Source organism: Carassius gibelio, chromosome A15 (assembly GCF_023724105.1).
Source record: "Carassius gibelio isolate Cgi1373 ecotype wild population from Czech Republic chromosome A15, carGib1.2-hapl.c, whole genome shotgun sequence".
NCBI lineage: Eukaryota > Metazoa > Chordata > Actinopteri > Cypriniformes > Cyprinidae > Carassius > Carassius gibelio.
In genome coordinates, this window is record NC_068385.1 from 2,919,184 (window position 1) to 2,938,457 (window position 19,274).

Consider the following 19,274-nt stretch of genomic DNA (forward strand, 5'->3'; position numbering starts at 1 on the left):
CACAGGGGCCCGTCTGACAGCGCTAAGCCCAGCTGTCAGTGATCAGGGTGGGGACGTGTGTCAGAACTGGATCCCTTGGGAGGTCCCAGATCACCTTCATCACAATAGATTTAATCATTCCGCACCCGGGCCCTTCTAAACCCTCACGCTAAACCCCAGCGGTACAGCGACACAATTAAGAGGTGTAAATTGGAGAACGGCTGCTGGAGTCGTGAAGCACCGGGGCCTTGATTGAGCCGGACGGGATTTTAATCACTGCACATTTAAGACACACTCTGGCTTTCTCGTGCAACTGTGAAATCAATTTCTACACCATGTCGGAGTGCCTCAGGGGCCGGTACTGGGACATCTGCTGAATATTCATAGATGTTCCTGTCCTGACACTCTCCATTGAGAGACAGATGAAAAAGTGCAGTGTGGGGAAGCTTGATGAAGCACAGCTGAACTTATCATTGACAAAAACACACAAATGGGGGTTTGTTTTTCTTTACTGCTACACCGATATCATTTTAACAACCTCAGATATTTTTGGATATGAGTCTGGAATATATAATGAGGGCAAATAAAATACTTTTGCATTAAATGAATGCATTGCCCATTAGATCACATACTGACACCAGAATTAGGTTTATGGAGTATGTATATGTGTTCTGGGAAAGTGTTGCCTCAGGTCAAAGTATCTTTCCTTCAAAACAGTTATATACTGCATGCTTATAAAATACAGTATAACAAGAAATAAGTTTCTATGTTGAAATAAATATGAATAAATATATATAAACCAGCATTTTAAAGATGATTTAAAACAGCACAAAACTGTTAAGAAATACAATAAAAATAGAGAAAATGTATATTTATCAGTATTTTTAAATTTAGTGTCCAAGTTGAAGGTGTATTCTGAAATACACCACCAGAGCGCAGTGTTCATTTCTTAGAGAACAAGGCTCAACATTTTCATCCACATTTAAATTTTGGACATTGACAACACTTTTTTAAATAAAAAATTATTATTATTATTATAAATCTGTTCCAAGAAATAATTACACATAAATAGTGTTCATTAGTATTACTATAAAATGACTGTAAATAAGTGCAGCTGAAACTATTGCATTATTACACCATGACATAATGACACCAGACTGGTACTAGATAGGTGTACCATGAGCTTGATAAAGTTAACAGCGTTAGGTTTATTCCTGGTTGTATATAAATATGACATATAAATAGTTCTTTGTTCATAATTCCCTCTAGTTTCTAGCATACAGACCATTAGTCTGCTTTGTGAGGGCACACAGTGAGCAGTTGTGTGTGAATATCATGGGAGTTATGTTTCCTGTGCTTTGAAAACAGGAGCAGAGCTGCACCTCGCTAATTGGAGGCAGTCGAGCTGAAATCCTTAATTAACTGTCTGAGCATCATTGAAGTTAATTAGAGAACACGCTCACCTAAAACCACAGCTCATGACGAGGACAATACATCTAATACACATCAACGGTGCAAATGCACACATATCTTTGCAAAATGCACACAAGAGCAAGCTCAGACGTGCAGACTTGTTTTCTCATTAACATGTTTGCAGCTCATGTTACTGGTTTCTGTAGCAAGGGATCCTGGAACAATTAGGAGCTGTAATGCATTCATTTGTTATGCAATAATAGCTTTTGCTAGAACAGTAGTTTATATAAAAATGAAAAAATAATATTATGTTGCCTAGTGTTTGAGCTTCTATAATCTCCTCCATTATTAATGTAACATCTAATGTTAATGTCTATTCTTGCATGGTTGTATAATGTAGCATGCTTAATATTGAGTTAATTGTGCTTAAAAGAATAGTTCACCCAGTAATAAAATGTCTCATATTTTAGCCAGAAGCAATGATTTGAAGTTCAAATATTCTTATGTTGGATTTCTTTATTACAAATAAGCAGCTTTTTGCATCACAAAATGTTATTGCTGGATTGAATGTCATGTTGTGTATTATTATGATGTTTTATTAGCTGTTCGGACTCTTATTCTGACGGCACCCATTCATTGCAGAGGATCGATTGTTGAACAATTGATGCAAAGTTACATTTCTCAAAATCTGTTCCGATGAAGAAACAAATTCATGTACTGTACGTCTTGGATGGCCTGAGGCTGAGTCAATTTTCAGTAAATGTTCATTTTTGGATGAACTACAGTGCTCACAGTTTAGTGTTTCTACTCACTGTTGTTAGGGTTGTCTCCTATGATATGGTGTCGCCCACTCCAGTACCAGAGCAAAAGAGTGGCATCTCTGGATCCCGACACAATGTAGCAGTCCCCACCGATGTAAGACTCTGAGCGTGCCAGACACGTGACCACGTCCCAGTGACCGAACACTATCTGAGTGAGCTTGCCTGCACACAAACATACATTCCTTTTGTCCATCAAACTCACTAAATACAAATATGTTGGTCAGACCAATAACATTAATAGCTTGGTCACTCATTTAATTTACTTTTTTTTTACAAACTACAAGAGTCTTCTGAAGTCAAATGATGTTTCAAGAGAGTTCTAGAGTGAAATAGATTTGTAAGGAAATTATTTTGTTCAATCAGTTGACAAGTCATATGGACTACTTTCAGGATACTTTGATTCAAGGTGAGTAAATAATGACAAAGTGTAACATGAATAAATCCCTTAATGTCCAACGAGCGTCTTACCCGTGTCTGAAGAGTAAACACGGAAACTCTTGTCCCAGAAACCACACACCAGGATGTAGCGGTTATCAGCCGTCACCACAAAACACTGAGTGTTGATCTGAATGCTCTGGTCAACCAGGTCAGTGATTTGTCGTTTGTTTGTGCCTGAGTTGTTAGCTGAAACAGACATGTTTACAGAGTTTTAAATCATTCGACTTGAAAAAAAAAAAAGACTAATATATTACAATATTCAAACTACAGTTCCTAAGTTTTTTCCCCCTTATAAATATGCACGTTTAGTATTCACCTTCTTTACTAAAGCATGGAATTTTTGTATCACAAATATTGTATATATTACACATCTCCAGATCTGCTCTTGAACATATAAATGAATAGTCCCACCACAAACCCATGCTATCAGTGGAAACAATGTTGCTGTGTCGATTAAACGAGAGCAATATTTGCAAAGCACCACAGAGCCACTGTATAACACTTTTAATGGAAACCTCCTGTGTAAACAGACTACTTAAATTAGTTATGAATGGAATAGAATAAAGTATTTTAACAAAAAAACCTCAAACCCACCAATAAGTGAGTCCATCTCAATGGGGAGGTGATGGGCCTGCTCTAGTGAATATCCTGGAGCTCCCCGAAGACCTACACACACAGATGAAAAATAAATAATTATTTGTTTTCTAGTAAAAACATCTGAACATACATTAACTTTAGAAGCAAAATTACTAATGATCTTGTTTTCTCAAAATAAATAAATAAATACAATCATCAAAATTAAGTCACTGACATTTTTCACCCTTGTTTTACACATAAAGCTGCTTAGTTTTGATACATTTAGCAGGAAACATCACTTGAGTCATTTTGCTTCTCATGGAAATGCATCTTGATTAGATATTTGTACTGGAAAACAACACAATACTGCGAAATACAATTCTTATACTTAGAAATAAAAGTCTTCACATAGACTCCCGCCCTGCTGCCAGTCAAGTCCACTTACTGCCCCCGTCCCATATGACATGGGGTCTTTATAGAGACCCACCAGTCAGATCTCCATGGTGCTTATTGATTTCTCTCCCTCTCCTGTGTCAGGCAGGCCAGAGCTATAGCGCCCCGGAGGCAGGTCTACAGAGCAAAGACTCATTATTCTGTGGGAGCGACACACACACACATGGCCGGAGAGAGCTGGTCCTGCAGCTGCAGCCATTAGTAGTGTGTGAGAGTGAAGTTGCCACTTCTGCTCCTGACATCACTATGTGTTGCTGTGACAGCTGGGGAGGTGTGATGTGAAAGGAAAGGCTGTGATAGGCTAATTTAGCTTAGGCCACTGATCCCGACCTCTGACCCGCAGGTGAGAGGGGTTCAGAGGAAAGCCTAGTTTTGTAATGTTGTTCACACATGGCCAAGTGTGGCTGTTTTTTGTTGGAGTGTGCATGTTTGTGTTTGCAGGTGAACTCAAGCTATTAGCTGGTTAAATAGTATGAAGTATACACAGAGATTCCCACTCACCCACGGTGTTATGCCAGCGGTTGACAGCGAAGAGCCGGCTGCAGGTGATGGTGACGACGGCAGGGAGGGTCAGGTGCGGCAGCGTGTTGGCGGCCACGTGAGTGACGGGAGAGTTGGAGGGAAACTTCAGAACCATGATGACATCCTGCTGCATCTGATCTTTAAACATGAGCGGACTCTGCGGAAGGAAACACTGTTGAACAGAGAAAGCAATGGAAGAGAAAGATGGAAAAGGGGGAGGGAAGGGAGAGATAGATAAGGAGAGGTTGTTAGCGAAGAGAAAAGTGGTACAAAAAATTCAGTTGAAAAGAAAAAGTTAAAGTTAAAGTAAAAGAGAGTCAGGGAGAAGATTGAGGCCTTTAAAGGAAAAGTTATGCAATTTGATCTTAATTTTTTTCACAAAGCATGTTTGTCTGGCTAGCTACAGTATCTATCTACAGTATCTATACATAAATACACACACACACACACTGCAGTTCAAAAGTCTGTAAGATTTCTTTTTTTTTTCTTTTTTTTTTACTCTATTTGGCTCCCAAAGGCTGTATTTATTTGATGACAAAAGCAGTCAAAAAATAAATATTGTGAAATATTATTTTAAATATTATTATTTTTTAATGACTTTTCTATTTGGATATTTTTTTTAATGTAATTTATTCCGGTAATATAAAAGCTGAATTCTCAGCATCATTATTTGAGTCTTTAGTGTCACATGATCCTTCAGAAATCATTCTAATATATGATTTGCTGCTCAATAAACATTATTATTATTATTATTATTGTATTTATTTTATTATTTTTGTGTGTGTGTGTAAAAAGTGGTGCATTTTAGGATTCTTTAATAGATAAGAGAGTTCAAATGAAAAGTATTTATTTCAAATATTATATTTTTGTAGTAAAAGCTGTCAGTTTTAATCAATTTAATGCAACTTTTCCCAAACTTACTGAGCCCAAAAATACACTAAAATATATTTTAAAAAAAGTATAGTCTAAATAAAAACACTTCAAATAGACATCAAAAGTGATTGCACATCTGCTATTATTTAAAAAACCCGTGTTTTACACTTATTTGAGGAACATGATAGTCAAAACATTTCATTATCGACATCTTCCGCACCCATAAACTCAATTGACAAAGAGACCTATAGCAGTAGGCTGCACACAATTACTTAGAAATATAAGCAAGCACTTATTATAAAACTTGCATTGACAGCATTACAACATTCACTTTGTAAACTCCAGTGTGATTGTTATGACAAATGCTTGATTGAGATGGGAGTGATTAGTTTTGAGGTGTGAAGACTTGTAAGGCCAGTAGAGAGCACTGTTCCCCCGACACAATTATCTGAGGAGAGAGTACTCTTCCTGATGGAGTTGTGAGATCCTGTAAGTATGGCAGGTCTGTGTGTCATGTATTTGTGTTAGAGCATGTGTGTGGCTCTGTGAAGGCTGTTGTACACAGAACCAGTGACTGTCTGGAAGTACCAGAGCTTGACTTTTCAGCATGTGGGTTCAAGTGAGGAGCAAACTACAGTTGCGAAGAGGAAATCAATGGAATTCAATGGAAATGTATACGGAACACTCCATAGACATTTATACTGTATAAACTGTATTTTCTATCGCCCTACACAGAAACACCTCACAGAAAACTTGGTGCATTTTAAGATTTTCAAAGGGACACAGGAAGTGTCCTCATAAACCACCCTCACATTGTAAAACAAATGTCATTATTGACAACTGTGTCCTCATAAACCACCCAAATCGGTGCACACACAAACACACACTGAGTAAATTTTTCCTAGGGAAAAAAAAATATTTATAATGAATAAATGCAGTTAAATGGATTGATCTGAAATGTAGTTACAATAACAGGATTACTATTTTAATGCTCATCACACTGCAGATTGAGCTAAACTACAACATGGCTGCTGCAAAAGTTTTGGACATATGGACGTGAGACTGTTGTTCTGGGTTTCGGGGAGCGATCCAAAGGTCAGGCATCACTGCCCTTGTTCAAAATAATAACTTCCCTACTGCCAGGCAGAAAAAAAAAAACACAACAAATACACACAGAGTGATTTTATTACACACTCATACGCACTGTTTTCTTACCAGGTGCATGGCGGAGCTACGGGGAGGATGTGGCTCGATAAGCAACTGAGATGGCGTCTGTCCAACACTTTGGATCTGAGCCTCAGTGGCCTGCAGCAAAAGAGAGAGAAAGATACAGAGGAAAGAGAGGAAGAGATAGACAGAGGGAGGAGAGAGAGAGAGAGAGCGGGCTGTCAGTATCGATATGCATCAAAGTGATGGGTCAATGCGTCACTTGACAATGCAAGCAAACGCCCCTCCAGCCCAGCCTCGCCATGGAGGGGTGGTTGTGGTGGTGGGGGGGGGGGGGGGTAGTAGGTTAGTGACTATGAGTGGGTGAGTGAGTTCTAAAACCCACCCCAAACTACCCCCACCCTGCCCCCTTCAAAGCCTGCAGAGTCATCCAAGTGTTAGTATGGAAGAGACAAGCCTTTCCTTATTAACATGCTTCAGTTAACTGCCCCCCCCCACCACCCCCACCATCAAGCAGACGTTAACCTGGACTGACGCACAGCCAGGACTGCGGCAGAAACCTCCTTCTCAGATGTTATTGTGCCCGAGACAAAGGGCAGAAAGAGCCCGCACACGCACGCACGCACACACGCACACACACACACACACACACACACAAACAAGCTCAATTCACAATAGGAATAGGACTGTTAAGAATAGTAGTAATATTAATGGTACATTATAGATCACAATCAAGTCACAAGAAAGATAATACCATAATGGGAAAGATTACAACCTTTTTTGATTTTAAAGCACACATATAAATCATAATGTAATTCATATTTAGGCTTTCAGCAGATTGTTTATTCAAGGCAACTTACAAATGAAGAGCATCAGAAGAAACTTAGAAGAAGCAAATCTCTTAGTGCCGCAAGTTTCAAGAGTAAGCTAATGTTGTACAGAAGCTAGGGTATATATTTATATATATATATAATCATATACTATACAAGTTATACACACTCATATACTTTAGACATAAATAAAGTTAAATAGTACACTAATTCTTAGTCACTGACAAATCTTATTAAAATACAAATATTCTTGATGATAAAAAAAATAGAACTTGACATTTAAATTCCTCAGATTTCTCTAATAACTTATAACATGAAACTGTTACATTTATAATTGGGTTACTGGCATGAAAACATGATTTTTTTCAGTTTTGTTCACTTTACCTGAACAATTCATGTTGAATTAATGCCATTTTGGCTATTTTTCATTTCAACATGATTGTGTCATGTTAAACTGACTTAAAACTGTCACTCATTTGTTTAACAAAGTTTTCATTTTGAAAGAACATGTTTCAATCAAGTAGCTCAAAATAAGTTTTACACTTCCCATCATGCTTGGTGTGGATATGGGGAGAGAAAATGTTGAAATAAAGTGTTATTTTATGCAGTTTTTAGTAAAATGTGATAATAAGGAGACTTTTTCATGTCTAATGCTCTATTATGTGGGCATTTTAAAAGACTTTATATTGGTGTATTTTGTGCGAGTTACCATTGTGGTGAAGTGTGGAGCTTGTGGTTGGGTTGAGGACCTGGTTAAAAGAAAGTCTAAAATACTTAATTAAAAAAAAAAAACATTTTTAATGAGAGTGCTAGTGCATGATGTAAACATAGTAACATCCTTAAACTGCGAACAACTAACATCATGTGTAAAGAAAAGTTATATCTTACTTGCTAATGTTTTTATAACACTTTGGCTAAACTTGCATGGACAGTGGTTCTTCATGATGTAAAATATTATCTTTACTCAGATATTTCATGTAGGATGAACTAAAGCAAACTGAGTAAACTCAACTAAAAGTAGACATGTCCTTATAACTTGATTTATTCATATCCAAATAACATGGTACAAACATGTGGAACCACTGTCCATGAAAGAATCATGTTCAGCCAAAAAGTCATTTTTTGAGTGTAGAAAAGTTTGTTGTCAATCAGAGTTTTCAGTTAAAGAAATTTAGTGTCTCACACACACACTAATTCCTGCATACAGGATGTGGTTTATGGGGACTCTCCATTTTTTATTACCCTACACCTAAACCTTCCCCTCACTGAAAACTACTGGCAATTTTTCTTTCTTTCATAAAACACCATTTAGTATGTTTTTACGCCTCTTGGTTTATGGGGAAACAGGAAGCACAACTGTTTTCAACATTAATAATAATAAGAAATTACCAAATCAGCATATTAGAAATATTTCTGGCGTATATGACACTGAAGACTGAAGTAATGATGCTGAAAATTCAGCTTTGCATCACAGAAATAAATGACTTTTTAACATATATTTAAATAGAAAACAGTCATTTCAACTTGTAAAAATAGTTCACAATATTACTGTATTTTGATCAAATAAATGCAGTTTTGGTAAGTATAAGACACTTCTTCTAAAAACTCTTAGCAACACAAAACTTTTTAACAGTAGTGTACTTTGGGAATTTGAAGTGCTGCATCATAACATGATTTAATCCATCTTAAACCAAGGTTTTTGCCTATTCACTATGTTTAAATCGCTCTTGACCTAATGTTACAATTACAAATTAAGATTTGGGTTTCTTTTTGCCTGTTGTGTGATACATGTATGAGCCATGAACTCAAAAATCCTTGATGAAAGGACTGAAACCATTTTCATCCTTCACTCCACAAACATCCCTCACGTTATGTAACGCTGACAGATGCATGTCACCATATGTTGGTTATTGATAGGCCGTATGTTTGCATTTGTTTGTGGATGTGTGTGGAGCCCAGGAGATGTGGAGAGTTTACGTGTGTGCCACTGTGCACGGTAGCATTGACAGACACCTACAAGCGCCCCTCGACTGTTCTGAGGCTCTGATCCCATCAATCTTCCCTTCCCACAGTCTAACAGAACAGCTCTCCTTCAGCGCTCTGAAGCCTGGACTCTTGTGTCAGATCAAACATCTGCTTCATCCATGTCACTACACCGTCCAGATATGCATGTTAAACTTGTCACATGACCTACACAGAAATTATTTTGTTGCCTACTAAGTATGTGTCATGTTTTCCAGCAAAAATATCTAAACATGCTTTAATCAAGATACAATTATGAATGCAAAAATACTTAAGATATTAGATGTCTTATTAAAATTATCAAAATTAAGTGAGTTTATGGTAAAAACAAGAAAAAATATCTGCCATGGAGTAAGAAAAGTACCATAGTAATATATATATATATATATATATATATATATATATAAATAATATTTATTCCATGCATCTATATATATATATATATATATATATATATATAATTGGTTAGATTGATTAGAATTGGAACCATTCTGGACTCAAAAGACTTCTAACCTTCAACAGGTCTTTTCTTTTTCTTTCTTTTTACTAATCATACTAAATCAAAAATTCACTTTGTCAATTATTGTACATTATTCTAAATTAGTTCAAAATAATATCCTATTTCACTTACAGAATTAAAATGGTGTGCAAATTATGTTTCACGTTGACTTCTTAGCACTTTGGAAGCAGCCAAATTGCAGAATTAAAATCAATTGTACAACTGAAATGAGAGGAAAGGAGGAGATTATTTCTCGCTAAAGTACTTAAAATAAGATCAGATCATCAAGCTGAAATGAAATCATCTTAGCCTGACCCTGCAGGCAAAATTCGACACAAGCAGAGCGCTCACAACTCAGCGCCATCACATTTGGTAACAATTAAATGTCAGTCTGTGATGCTTTACGATGCTGTCTGTCAAATAATAATGCGCTCACATTATAGTTATTTTAGGTTCGACTCAGGAACAGGGGTCACAATGTCTGCTCAAATAATGTAATCTGATCTGAAGATCTGAGAGAAACAGGCAGCCATGTGGAAAGTATCACTATATTTCTGCCTTCCAACAGGGAAGAAAAAATGAGAGAAAAATTCCTTCTAAAAGTCCAGAAATATGAAAATAAATGGTCCATATCAAACACTATATGTACACATATACCTTCCAACAGTGAAGAAAAAAATTAGAGAAAAATTCCTTCTAAAAGTCCAGAAATATGAAAATAATATAGTTTTTGTTATTTTATTGTGTTATACTCTTATATTTACATGCGATACACTACCGTTTGGGCTCAGTTCGATTTATTAAGATTTTGGAAGGAGGTCTCTTATGATCTTCAAGGCTGCATTTATTTAATCAAAGATACAGTTAAAGCAGTAATATTGTGAAATATTATTTCAATTTAAAATATCTGTTTTCTATATCAATATATTTTGAAATGCAATTTATTCCTGTAATGGTGAATCTGAATTTTCAGCATCATTACTCCAGTCTTCAGTACCACATGATCCTTCAGAAATCATTCTAGTATGTTGATATGGTGCTCAAAAATAATTTCTTATTGCTATAAATGTTGAAACTAGTTGTGGAAACCATGATATATTTGATGCAACTGAGATATTGAAGTACTGTTAAAATTAATGGAAGTATAATTTTGTTTAATCTTACTGACCCTTACTAACATTAAGATCAGCACTTCATCATCCAGAATGTAATATCCAGAAAAAAAAAAAAAAGAAAAAAAAAAAACCTCTTGCATTTTTAGCAACTGTACCTTGTTATACATCCAATTCAGACAGATGATGTCTAGAGTTAAACCATCTCAGTGTTGTCAACAGACCCACAGTGTCAACTGGTTGCTCATCTGAGCTCTGGAGAAAAACACACTTTTATCACAAACAGAAATCTGTAACTCTTAACTGGCAGTTCATTACTCTAATCCACTTTAAGCCCCTGCTCTTTATGGCTGATAAGAAACACCTCTTGCATGAGCTGTACGCTGATCGTTTCCACCAGAGCTCTAAGCCATCACGTTGAGATGGACATTAAACATCCATCATAACCTGTGGCATGTCAATCACATCTTTAGGTCAGGATGTAGATGTCAAAGCTCTGATGTTCATCTCAGGCTCTTGGAGAACCATGAAGACTTTATGGGTGTGAGTTTAGTGATGGGATGTAGAAAAAAAAAATTAATAAAAGCATATCTAAATCTAAAAGGTAGGCCTTTTATATGTTAATGTAGGCCTGTGTGGAATAGAGTGCCTTAAGACACGTTGACAACAAGGCTGATGAGGCTAAAATGTCATTTCACAAGATTTCAACACAAAAATATTCACACCATATTTGACACACGGACTTGAAGTCATTCTCTTAAAAAAGTTCAGAAATCTGAATTAATATTTTGGCATCCAATTACAAAATAAAAGTCAATGTAGACTGTTATAAGAAAAATAAAAAATAATAATAATTATATTAAAATAAATATCAACACAACAACTCCAATAAAGTGCTAAAATATAATAAATAATGCGATTACAACAACAACAACATCAATATAGACTCCAAAAACTAAAATAATAAATATCAAAGTAGACTCCAAAAAGGACTAAAATATAATAATAATAACATCAGTTTAATAATTCAGACTTGGAAAAAGTGGAGTTTCAATCTGTTACTTTAAACACAGGATACTCTTATATTTTCTTACACTGACATGCTCTACTCATTTGTGAATGCATAATTAAAATGCTCACAAGCTTTGCTCTCAGACTGTGTATTATGGTTGCATGCAATAAAAATGTGTATCAAAAATTGCTGGCATGTTCTTCATCCGTAAATGCTGTTTTTCCTGTGACATAACCCTGGCAATAACCCTAGTCTTGTGACTCCATCATCAACTGTTGCCATTTTGATTGGACTCTGGAACGAGTTATGACCCTTAACTCCAGCGTTTGACATTTTAAGGCCGTAATTGCAGTGCTTAATGTCAGAGCTGTGGATGCACCTGTCAGTGGAGAATGAATCAATAGCCTGAAGGTGACGGTCACATTTCTGAGCGAGATACCATGAGCTGTCTGTCCTCCCTCTCCGGTTGAGACAGAGAGACCTTAGAAACGGAAGGGAATTTAGCTTACTCGAGGTCAGTATATGTCATCTGTGAGGTTATTACGGTAATGTTTTGAGCTCAAGGGGCATTGGTTAACTAGGTGGACAAATAGAGCAAAAACTCACGAGTCGCTTCATGCATTTAACAAGACAAGTTGAGGTCAGCTCTCCTCAACATCTGTGTCTGAATGCCAGTTGCCATAAAAAGCGATATAGACTTTATTAATATATTAAATGGAACATAAAGGCTTCTCAAACTCCAGAACTGACAAATAAAAGCCGGTTTTCTGATTCTTTCTAGGCTCACAAACCTTGCTGTCAGCTACCATTGCTCTCAGAGTGCTGGACTGCTTGTGAAGAACTCAGCTACATGAAAGAATCATAATTGCTATTGTCTGGAATGTAGAGCCGAATGATGAAAGCAAAGCTTTCTCCATATTGTTTGATAATTAGCCCCCCTGTTCCGTGAGTGATTTGCATAGTGGTCACTTGACAAATAAAGGCAGTCCTGGAAGTGACAGTATATAAATGACTTGTTTTGCAGACAGCAGATGGTGGGTATCACAGGGAGCGGGAGAGATAGAGGGAATATGAGTGAGAAAAGGAGGAGGAAGGGGGGGGGGGAGGAATGGGGTACATACAGCCACAAACACACTGCCTACCAGCTGCTGCTGTTGAATTGGAGTCATATCCACAAACACAATTAAGTCATTTTGAAAACTTCCTCCAGTCAATAAAGAGTATTGTGTGGAAAATCAATAACACTGATTTACATCGGAATTGCTTGATGAATAAAATTTAAGTAGGTAACCAGAATTTAAATAAATAATGCTATTTTATGTCAAATAGTGTTGTTAAATTAGTCTACTGAATCCTTAAAACTAAACTTAAACATTGTTTTAAGTAATTGAAATAAATCTATAATAAAATATAAATATTATAAGAAAAACGTAAACTTGTTGCGTTGGCAGCTTACTAAAACAAGGTTACATTAAAGTTCTAAAATTAATAAAACTACAACCAAAATAAAAATATTTGAAATAATAATAATAATACAAATGACAACAGCACATAACAATTATAAAAATTTAAAATTAAATCTGCAAAAAATTGCTGATTCAAAATATTTATATATTATAATTGCATACAAAAAAGGTGTAGAAACTATTTTTACCCAGAAATTGCCAGTAAATTTCACAAACAGTTGGGAGTAACATTAAATGAAACATGGCATTTTGAAATAGAAAATCTGAAAAAGTATTTTCTTGTAAAATATACTCCAATAATATCTGTTTTACTGTGCACAAGTAATACTAAAATAATGCTTGTTTGTTCCCCATTTATAATATTGAGATTAATGATATTTCATGTAGTTTATTGTGGGTATGAGTATGAGTACTGTTTCTCTACATCAGTGGTTGCCAACCCATTGATCGCGATCTTTATCATTGTCCCAATAGGTCCCAAAAATAACAGTAAAATAAAGTACAAAAATGCTCCATTCTTTGTACTGTATTTTTTTGTACTTATTTTTCTGCTATTTTCGGGAGCTACTGGGACAGTGATAAAGAAAAATACATTACACAGGATGTTAAAAAGGAGTAAGAGATGCTGAAGACGAGTATAAACAGGAGAAAATACCATAGCAAGCAGAGAACAAGCTCACTGTTCATGATGCTCAAAATATATTAATGTATCACTGAAAGGAACTGTCTTGAGAAAAGGTTTGATTGCAGTAGTTAATATACGGTAGCTTCTGTCATGATGATTTATGACTTTGACCTTTGACCTTTTGACAGGTTGAACTTCCGGTAACCTTATGATGGATGGGCGGAACTTTCCGACTTCAAGGGTTAGCCTATGACCTTTGCAAGCATCGATCATGCGTTTTTGACAGAAAGTTTTACCCTATTGACCTAATTAGTTCTAAATCATGGTTTTGACGGCTAGTTTAATCGGAAGATGAAAGACTCGCCACGCATCGATCATGCGTTTTTGACAGAAAGTTTTACCCTATTGACCTGTTAGTTCTAAATTAAAATGGTATATGAAAGACTCCTCACGCATCGATCATGTGGTTTTGACAGAAAGTTTTACCCTATTGACCGTTAGTTTGTTTGAAGTGTGTGCCAGATAGCTTGTTTGTAGTCTGTGTCAGTTAGCTTGTTTGAAGTTTATCACAGTTATACGGTTATGTGTGTGTGTGTGTGTGTGTGTGGTTATACGGCTTCTCCCCCTCCCATTACGTTTATGAGCGGTGTATAAATGGGGTCGGTGTGTTCTACATTTTATATATATATATAAAACATCCTATAATTTATATATATAAAACAATTAAAGATTGAAAAACATTTCAGTTATATAATTTATATAATCTAAAACACATTTTAATTATTTCACATTTATATATATAAAACATTATATAATTTATATAATCTAAAACACATTTTAGTTATTTAACATTTATATATAAAGCATTATATAATTTATATAATCTAAAACACATTTTAATTATTTCACATTTATATATATATAAAACATTATATAGTTTATATAATATACATAATCTAAAAACAATTTAACTAAGGTTGAAAAACATTCCTTTCTTTTAAAAAAGGTTATAAATGAAACTGTATAAAAAATATACTGAAACCGACTGTTTCAGATAAAACAAGATCCATTTTTCTTTTAGAGAGCAGAAATGAGGTGTTTTCAGAGAGCTGAAGGTCCCTGTGCTTGCACGCCACAGTGCACACTCGTCCGAGTTTACTAACCAATCATAATATCTTCAAAGCCATTTTTTAATTAAAACCAAACGTATCTCACGCGGGAGTACCATGTTTTTGACAGTTTTCTGACGGGTGCATCTATGAATTACGGTGGGCGAGCGGCTAGCATCTCTTTGTACCCCTCTCTCTCCCTCTCAGTCCTTCATTCACATTATACAGTCACAAACAGTATAAAACAAAACATTTACATTAGTTTTGTTCATCACTAAAAATATACATTTTACCAGGATCGGGAAAAAATATATAATTGATCAAAGCCTGTTATGCTATTTTTACAGTCTAGTATGGCATCTTTAAACCATATTTCATGTCATTCCTGTAATAAAACATGCATCTGTATTTTATCTACTGCTTTATCTCATCTGCTGATAGAGATATTTTAACACTATAAAGTATGTGTTATTGGACTTAATATCTCCGCGTCTAATGTCCCAATAACCGCCAGACTGTTTTGTATGAAAAAATACTTTTATTTTGAAAATATGACGACATCCTGTGAAAATACTTTTTTATTTTGAAAAGACGACGACGTCCGGTTGACGCGCGCTTAGTTTTGCCTGCTTCAATGCTATGTATAGGATTTCAGAAAATACTATTCTGCTCCGTTAAATCGACGTTTTGCCTCCGCGTTATCCGTTTGTCGCCTATGAACACGACATCGCGGGGGGTGTAAGCGCTCCCGGTTAGGAATGCACGGGTCTACCGGTCTTAGTGAAACGGCTTCCTCCGGTGGAATTCATACGCACGCCATATGAATGATTATTGTATCAGCCCTAAAATGCTGTATGCACGTACATTTTTAATAAAATTTAGGTTTTAAACCACCGGTACCTCGATGTATCACTATAATATCCACTATACAAATTTTGTATTCTGATAAACCGGACATGCGCATGGACATATCAAGTTAAAAAGAGACTTATCTCTATTTAAAAAAAAAAAAAAATGAATAAATAAAATTATATATGACGGCATGTTACTAAACCGGAACATACATTTTAAACGTGTTTATCAAACTTATAAAACACATCGCAGTAACAGACATGTTACTAAACCAAAGCAAATCATTTATCATTCATTTTTTAATCATGTATTCAACCAATACTTATACAACATATACAAACAAGTTTTAAACCTATTTTAAACAAAAACTGATCATAAACGCCACCTTCTCAAAAATTACAGACATGTACAATCATGCTGATCACATATTTATGGATATTCAGACTTTTAGCCATTAATACGTTTTAGGATAATGAAAAACACCGACGTCTGTGGGCTGCCAAAATATCTCCAGTCCACTCAGACTCCACGGGGTTAAAGAATGTGGAAATAAATAATTATATAATGACATTAGGCTACTAAAGCAATTCATTAAACAAAAAAAAAAAAGTATTCAACATTTAAGTTAATCAAACTTATAAAACACACCATACTCTTCTTTTTTTTAAAAAGATAACTTATTTTAAATGTGATAGCATAGTATATACAATAAACATTTCTGATGATACATATAAAAAATTATCCCTTACATTTTTAGACCGGTGAGAGATGTCCAAACATGAATGAAATATCCCCAAAATAAAATTTACGACTTAAAAAATAAAATAATATGTTTAAAATCATAAACAGAATCTCACAGGTCCTCGTAGTGAAATGTATGTGAGACCCGAGGGGCTGCTTCACACACACCCCGCGCGGCGAGGGTGGAGTTCCAGACCGCATGATCTAAGTCAATGGTGTACATTATTTCAAAGCTAACATTAATGTAATGTTTGAATAATCAGTACCCGCACTACATCTGATGTAATTCATTACATCTGTTTAAATGTTTCTTAATTCGACAAAATGATGATATATATTACCTAAAATATTTTATATTTTTATATAATATTATATAATAAATAATTATTTATATCATATTATATCATATCATATATATATATATGATTATATTATATTAGATGCGTTATGCATTAATCACTTTAGATTCTTTAAAGTTCTTATTTTTAGCACCATCTTCAAAGTTTTCATACCATCTCTCTCTCTCTCTCTCTCCCTCTCTCTCTCCCTCACACACACACACACACACACACACACACACACTCTCTCTCCCTCTCCCTCTCTCTCCCTCACACACACACACACACACACACTCTCTCTCTCTCTCCCTCTCTCCCTCTCTCTCTCTCCCTCTCTCTCTCACACACAATATGAAACATGATGCCAAAGTCTTTCTGTATGTTTTAAAAATGAATAAAAAATATTGATTCAGCTTTAAATCTATGCTGAGGAGCTCGTTTGTTTGTCACAGTATAGACTGTGAAGTTTAGATGAAGTTGTTTTATCTTTTAGAAGAAAGACCCTCGATCGTATTCAACCATTAAAGATGGTTCAGGAAAGACCCACGCGTCCTAGAGATTTAATTTATGTGCGTTGCTACGGTCGTAAACCTTTCACATATCTACGGTACTTTCAGACACAGAGCAGGAAAGACATTTGCGGGCCCTCTGTTTAGCCGTCCCAAAATACCTCCATTTAAAAGCAAAAATATTAAAATGACCGCCTGTACATCTAACAGGCTGTAGTTCTATTTTATATATTTTGTATTAAAAGTACTATCCATATTATATTCCTTATTTAAAACAATATATTTAACCGACAGTATCCCCCCAACGTGTGTTTTCCATCAGTTGTTTGCCCTTCAGCCTTATTACGTAGTGCTTTTCATTTAGCCTGCTGTAAGATCCCTTTACAATAGTGTAATGAAAGTTAACTTTTCTTAAAGTTTATAGTTGTATTTTACTATATCCCCATCCTTCTATCCTGTAGATTGTATGCGTACTGTAAAATAACAAAAATACATCTTGCTTAAAGTCACTAAATAATTACACCTACAATTTGAAAACGTGTTTAAACACATTGTGTGTCACTAAAGCAAGGCACACCGTCTATCGTCTTATTTTTTTAAATAACCCGATGACCGGCATCGTCTCTTCATATAATTTATCCACCCGAGTGCTTTTCTCTCCAGAGAGGAAAACCCTTTCTCTTTGAATGTGTTTGCCAGAAACATAATTTCTACATCAGAAAATTTAAAATGTACGACTGAACTTTTCTCATTCGACAGAAATACTATTTTCAAATTATTTACCCGGCCTATAACACTCGGTGTAAATGTTCTTACCTAGAACAGAAAACATATGCTTTGACTGTTTTGTAGATGCCAACAGATTATGTCAAGGGTGTTTCACATCTAAGAATCCCGATGTTTTGTAAATCACATTTTTCTTACACCTCGAGATTTAGCCCTATCAAGATTTTGGACGGCCGTTCACAATTTTTTTGTCGGACCGTACGTTTTTATGCGATCTTTGTGCGGCGTCATCGTAATAGGAATAAATGAAAAATTAAGAAATTAAGTAACAGTTTTTTCTCTTTGAGATATTTCTTTTAGCTCAACTTTGTGTCTGTCCAAAAGTGTGATCGCATGAAGCATCGAAGCAAAAATGAAGTCTAGCTGTTTTACACTTAAAACTATTACAACTTAAACAAATCAAACGGTACACTCGTTAAAGTTTCCACACTCTTGTGAGATACATTTTATCCATAACCTTTTGTGTATTCGAGCGACCAAACCACTAAGAAAGAAAACTAACGTTTACAACGCATATAGAATTCAGAATACAATTGTTAAAGTATTTATTTTTTGTTAACTGTTGATTTGTAAATGATATTTTTATTACTCCGTTAGATTTAGTCATCGTGTTCGGATAGCCGATGACACAATTCACATTTTTATTTTTAAGACTCCTGTAAGTCCATGCTAACTCTCGCGCGGGGTGAGCGCATTCTATTCATTTAAGAAAAATGATTAAACATTTCCCCCGAACATTTTTATTATTTTGACAAAACACATCACAATCAGTTCCTACGGCCATCTTCTTCGATTCAAATAAAGCAACATCTCTAGTGTACGTGTGTATGGACTATTCTCAGAGTTTGGCCAACAGACAAAAACATGAACAAAATAGAGTACAAGATGATTAAATGATTGTCAAGAGAGTGTTTAAACTGAGATTGTGATGCACTTTAGAGCTTTTTTCTGGTCTACCTGTGTCACAAAGACACATAATAGCCACTACCTCGACTTTTAAAATGAGCCTTACCATCTTCTGTTATGACTCTTATACTTAATACAAACCCATCTACTACACTAAAGTTAGACATTAAAAGTCATGGATGTCATGGATGTGGTATTTTCATCGTATGCATCTCTTAACAGTAC

General features: G+C 35.3%; 1 protein-coding gene across 1 annotated transcript in view; it reads right to left on the bottom strand.

Annotated features, from left to right (window-relative positions):
• LOC128028945 (neurobeachin-like) overlaps positions 1 to 19,274 on the bottom strand; it is a 235,933-nt gene that overhangs the window by 5,823 nt on the left and 210,836 nt on the right. The window contains exons 49-53 of the mRNA XM_052616324.1: positions 6,291 to 6,380; positions 4,182 to 4,374; positions 3,246 to 3,317; positions 2,682 to 2,837; positions 2,205 to 2,375 (exon numbers count right to left, since the gene is read on the bottom strand). Coding sequence (XP_052472284.1) covers positions 2,205 to 2,375; positions 2,682 to 2,837; positions 3,246 to 3,317; positions 4,182 to 4,374; positions 6,291 to 6,380 — 682 coding nt within the window. The remainder of the gene's footprint in view (positions 1 to 2,204; positions 2,376 to 2,681; positions 2,838 to 3,245; positions 3,318 to 4,181; positions 4,375 to 6,290; positions 6,381 to 19,274) is intronic.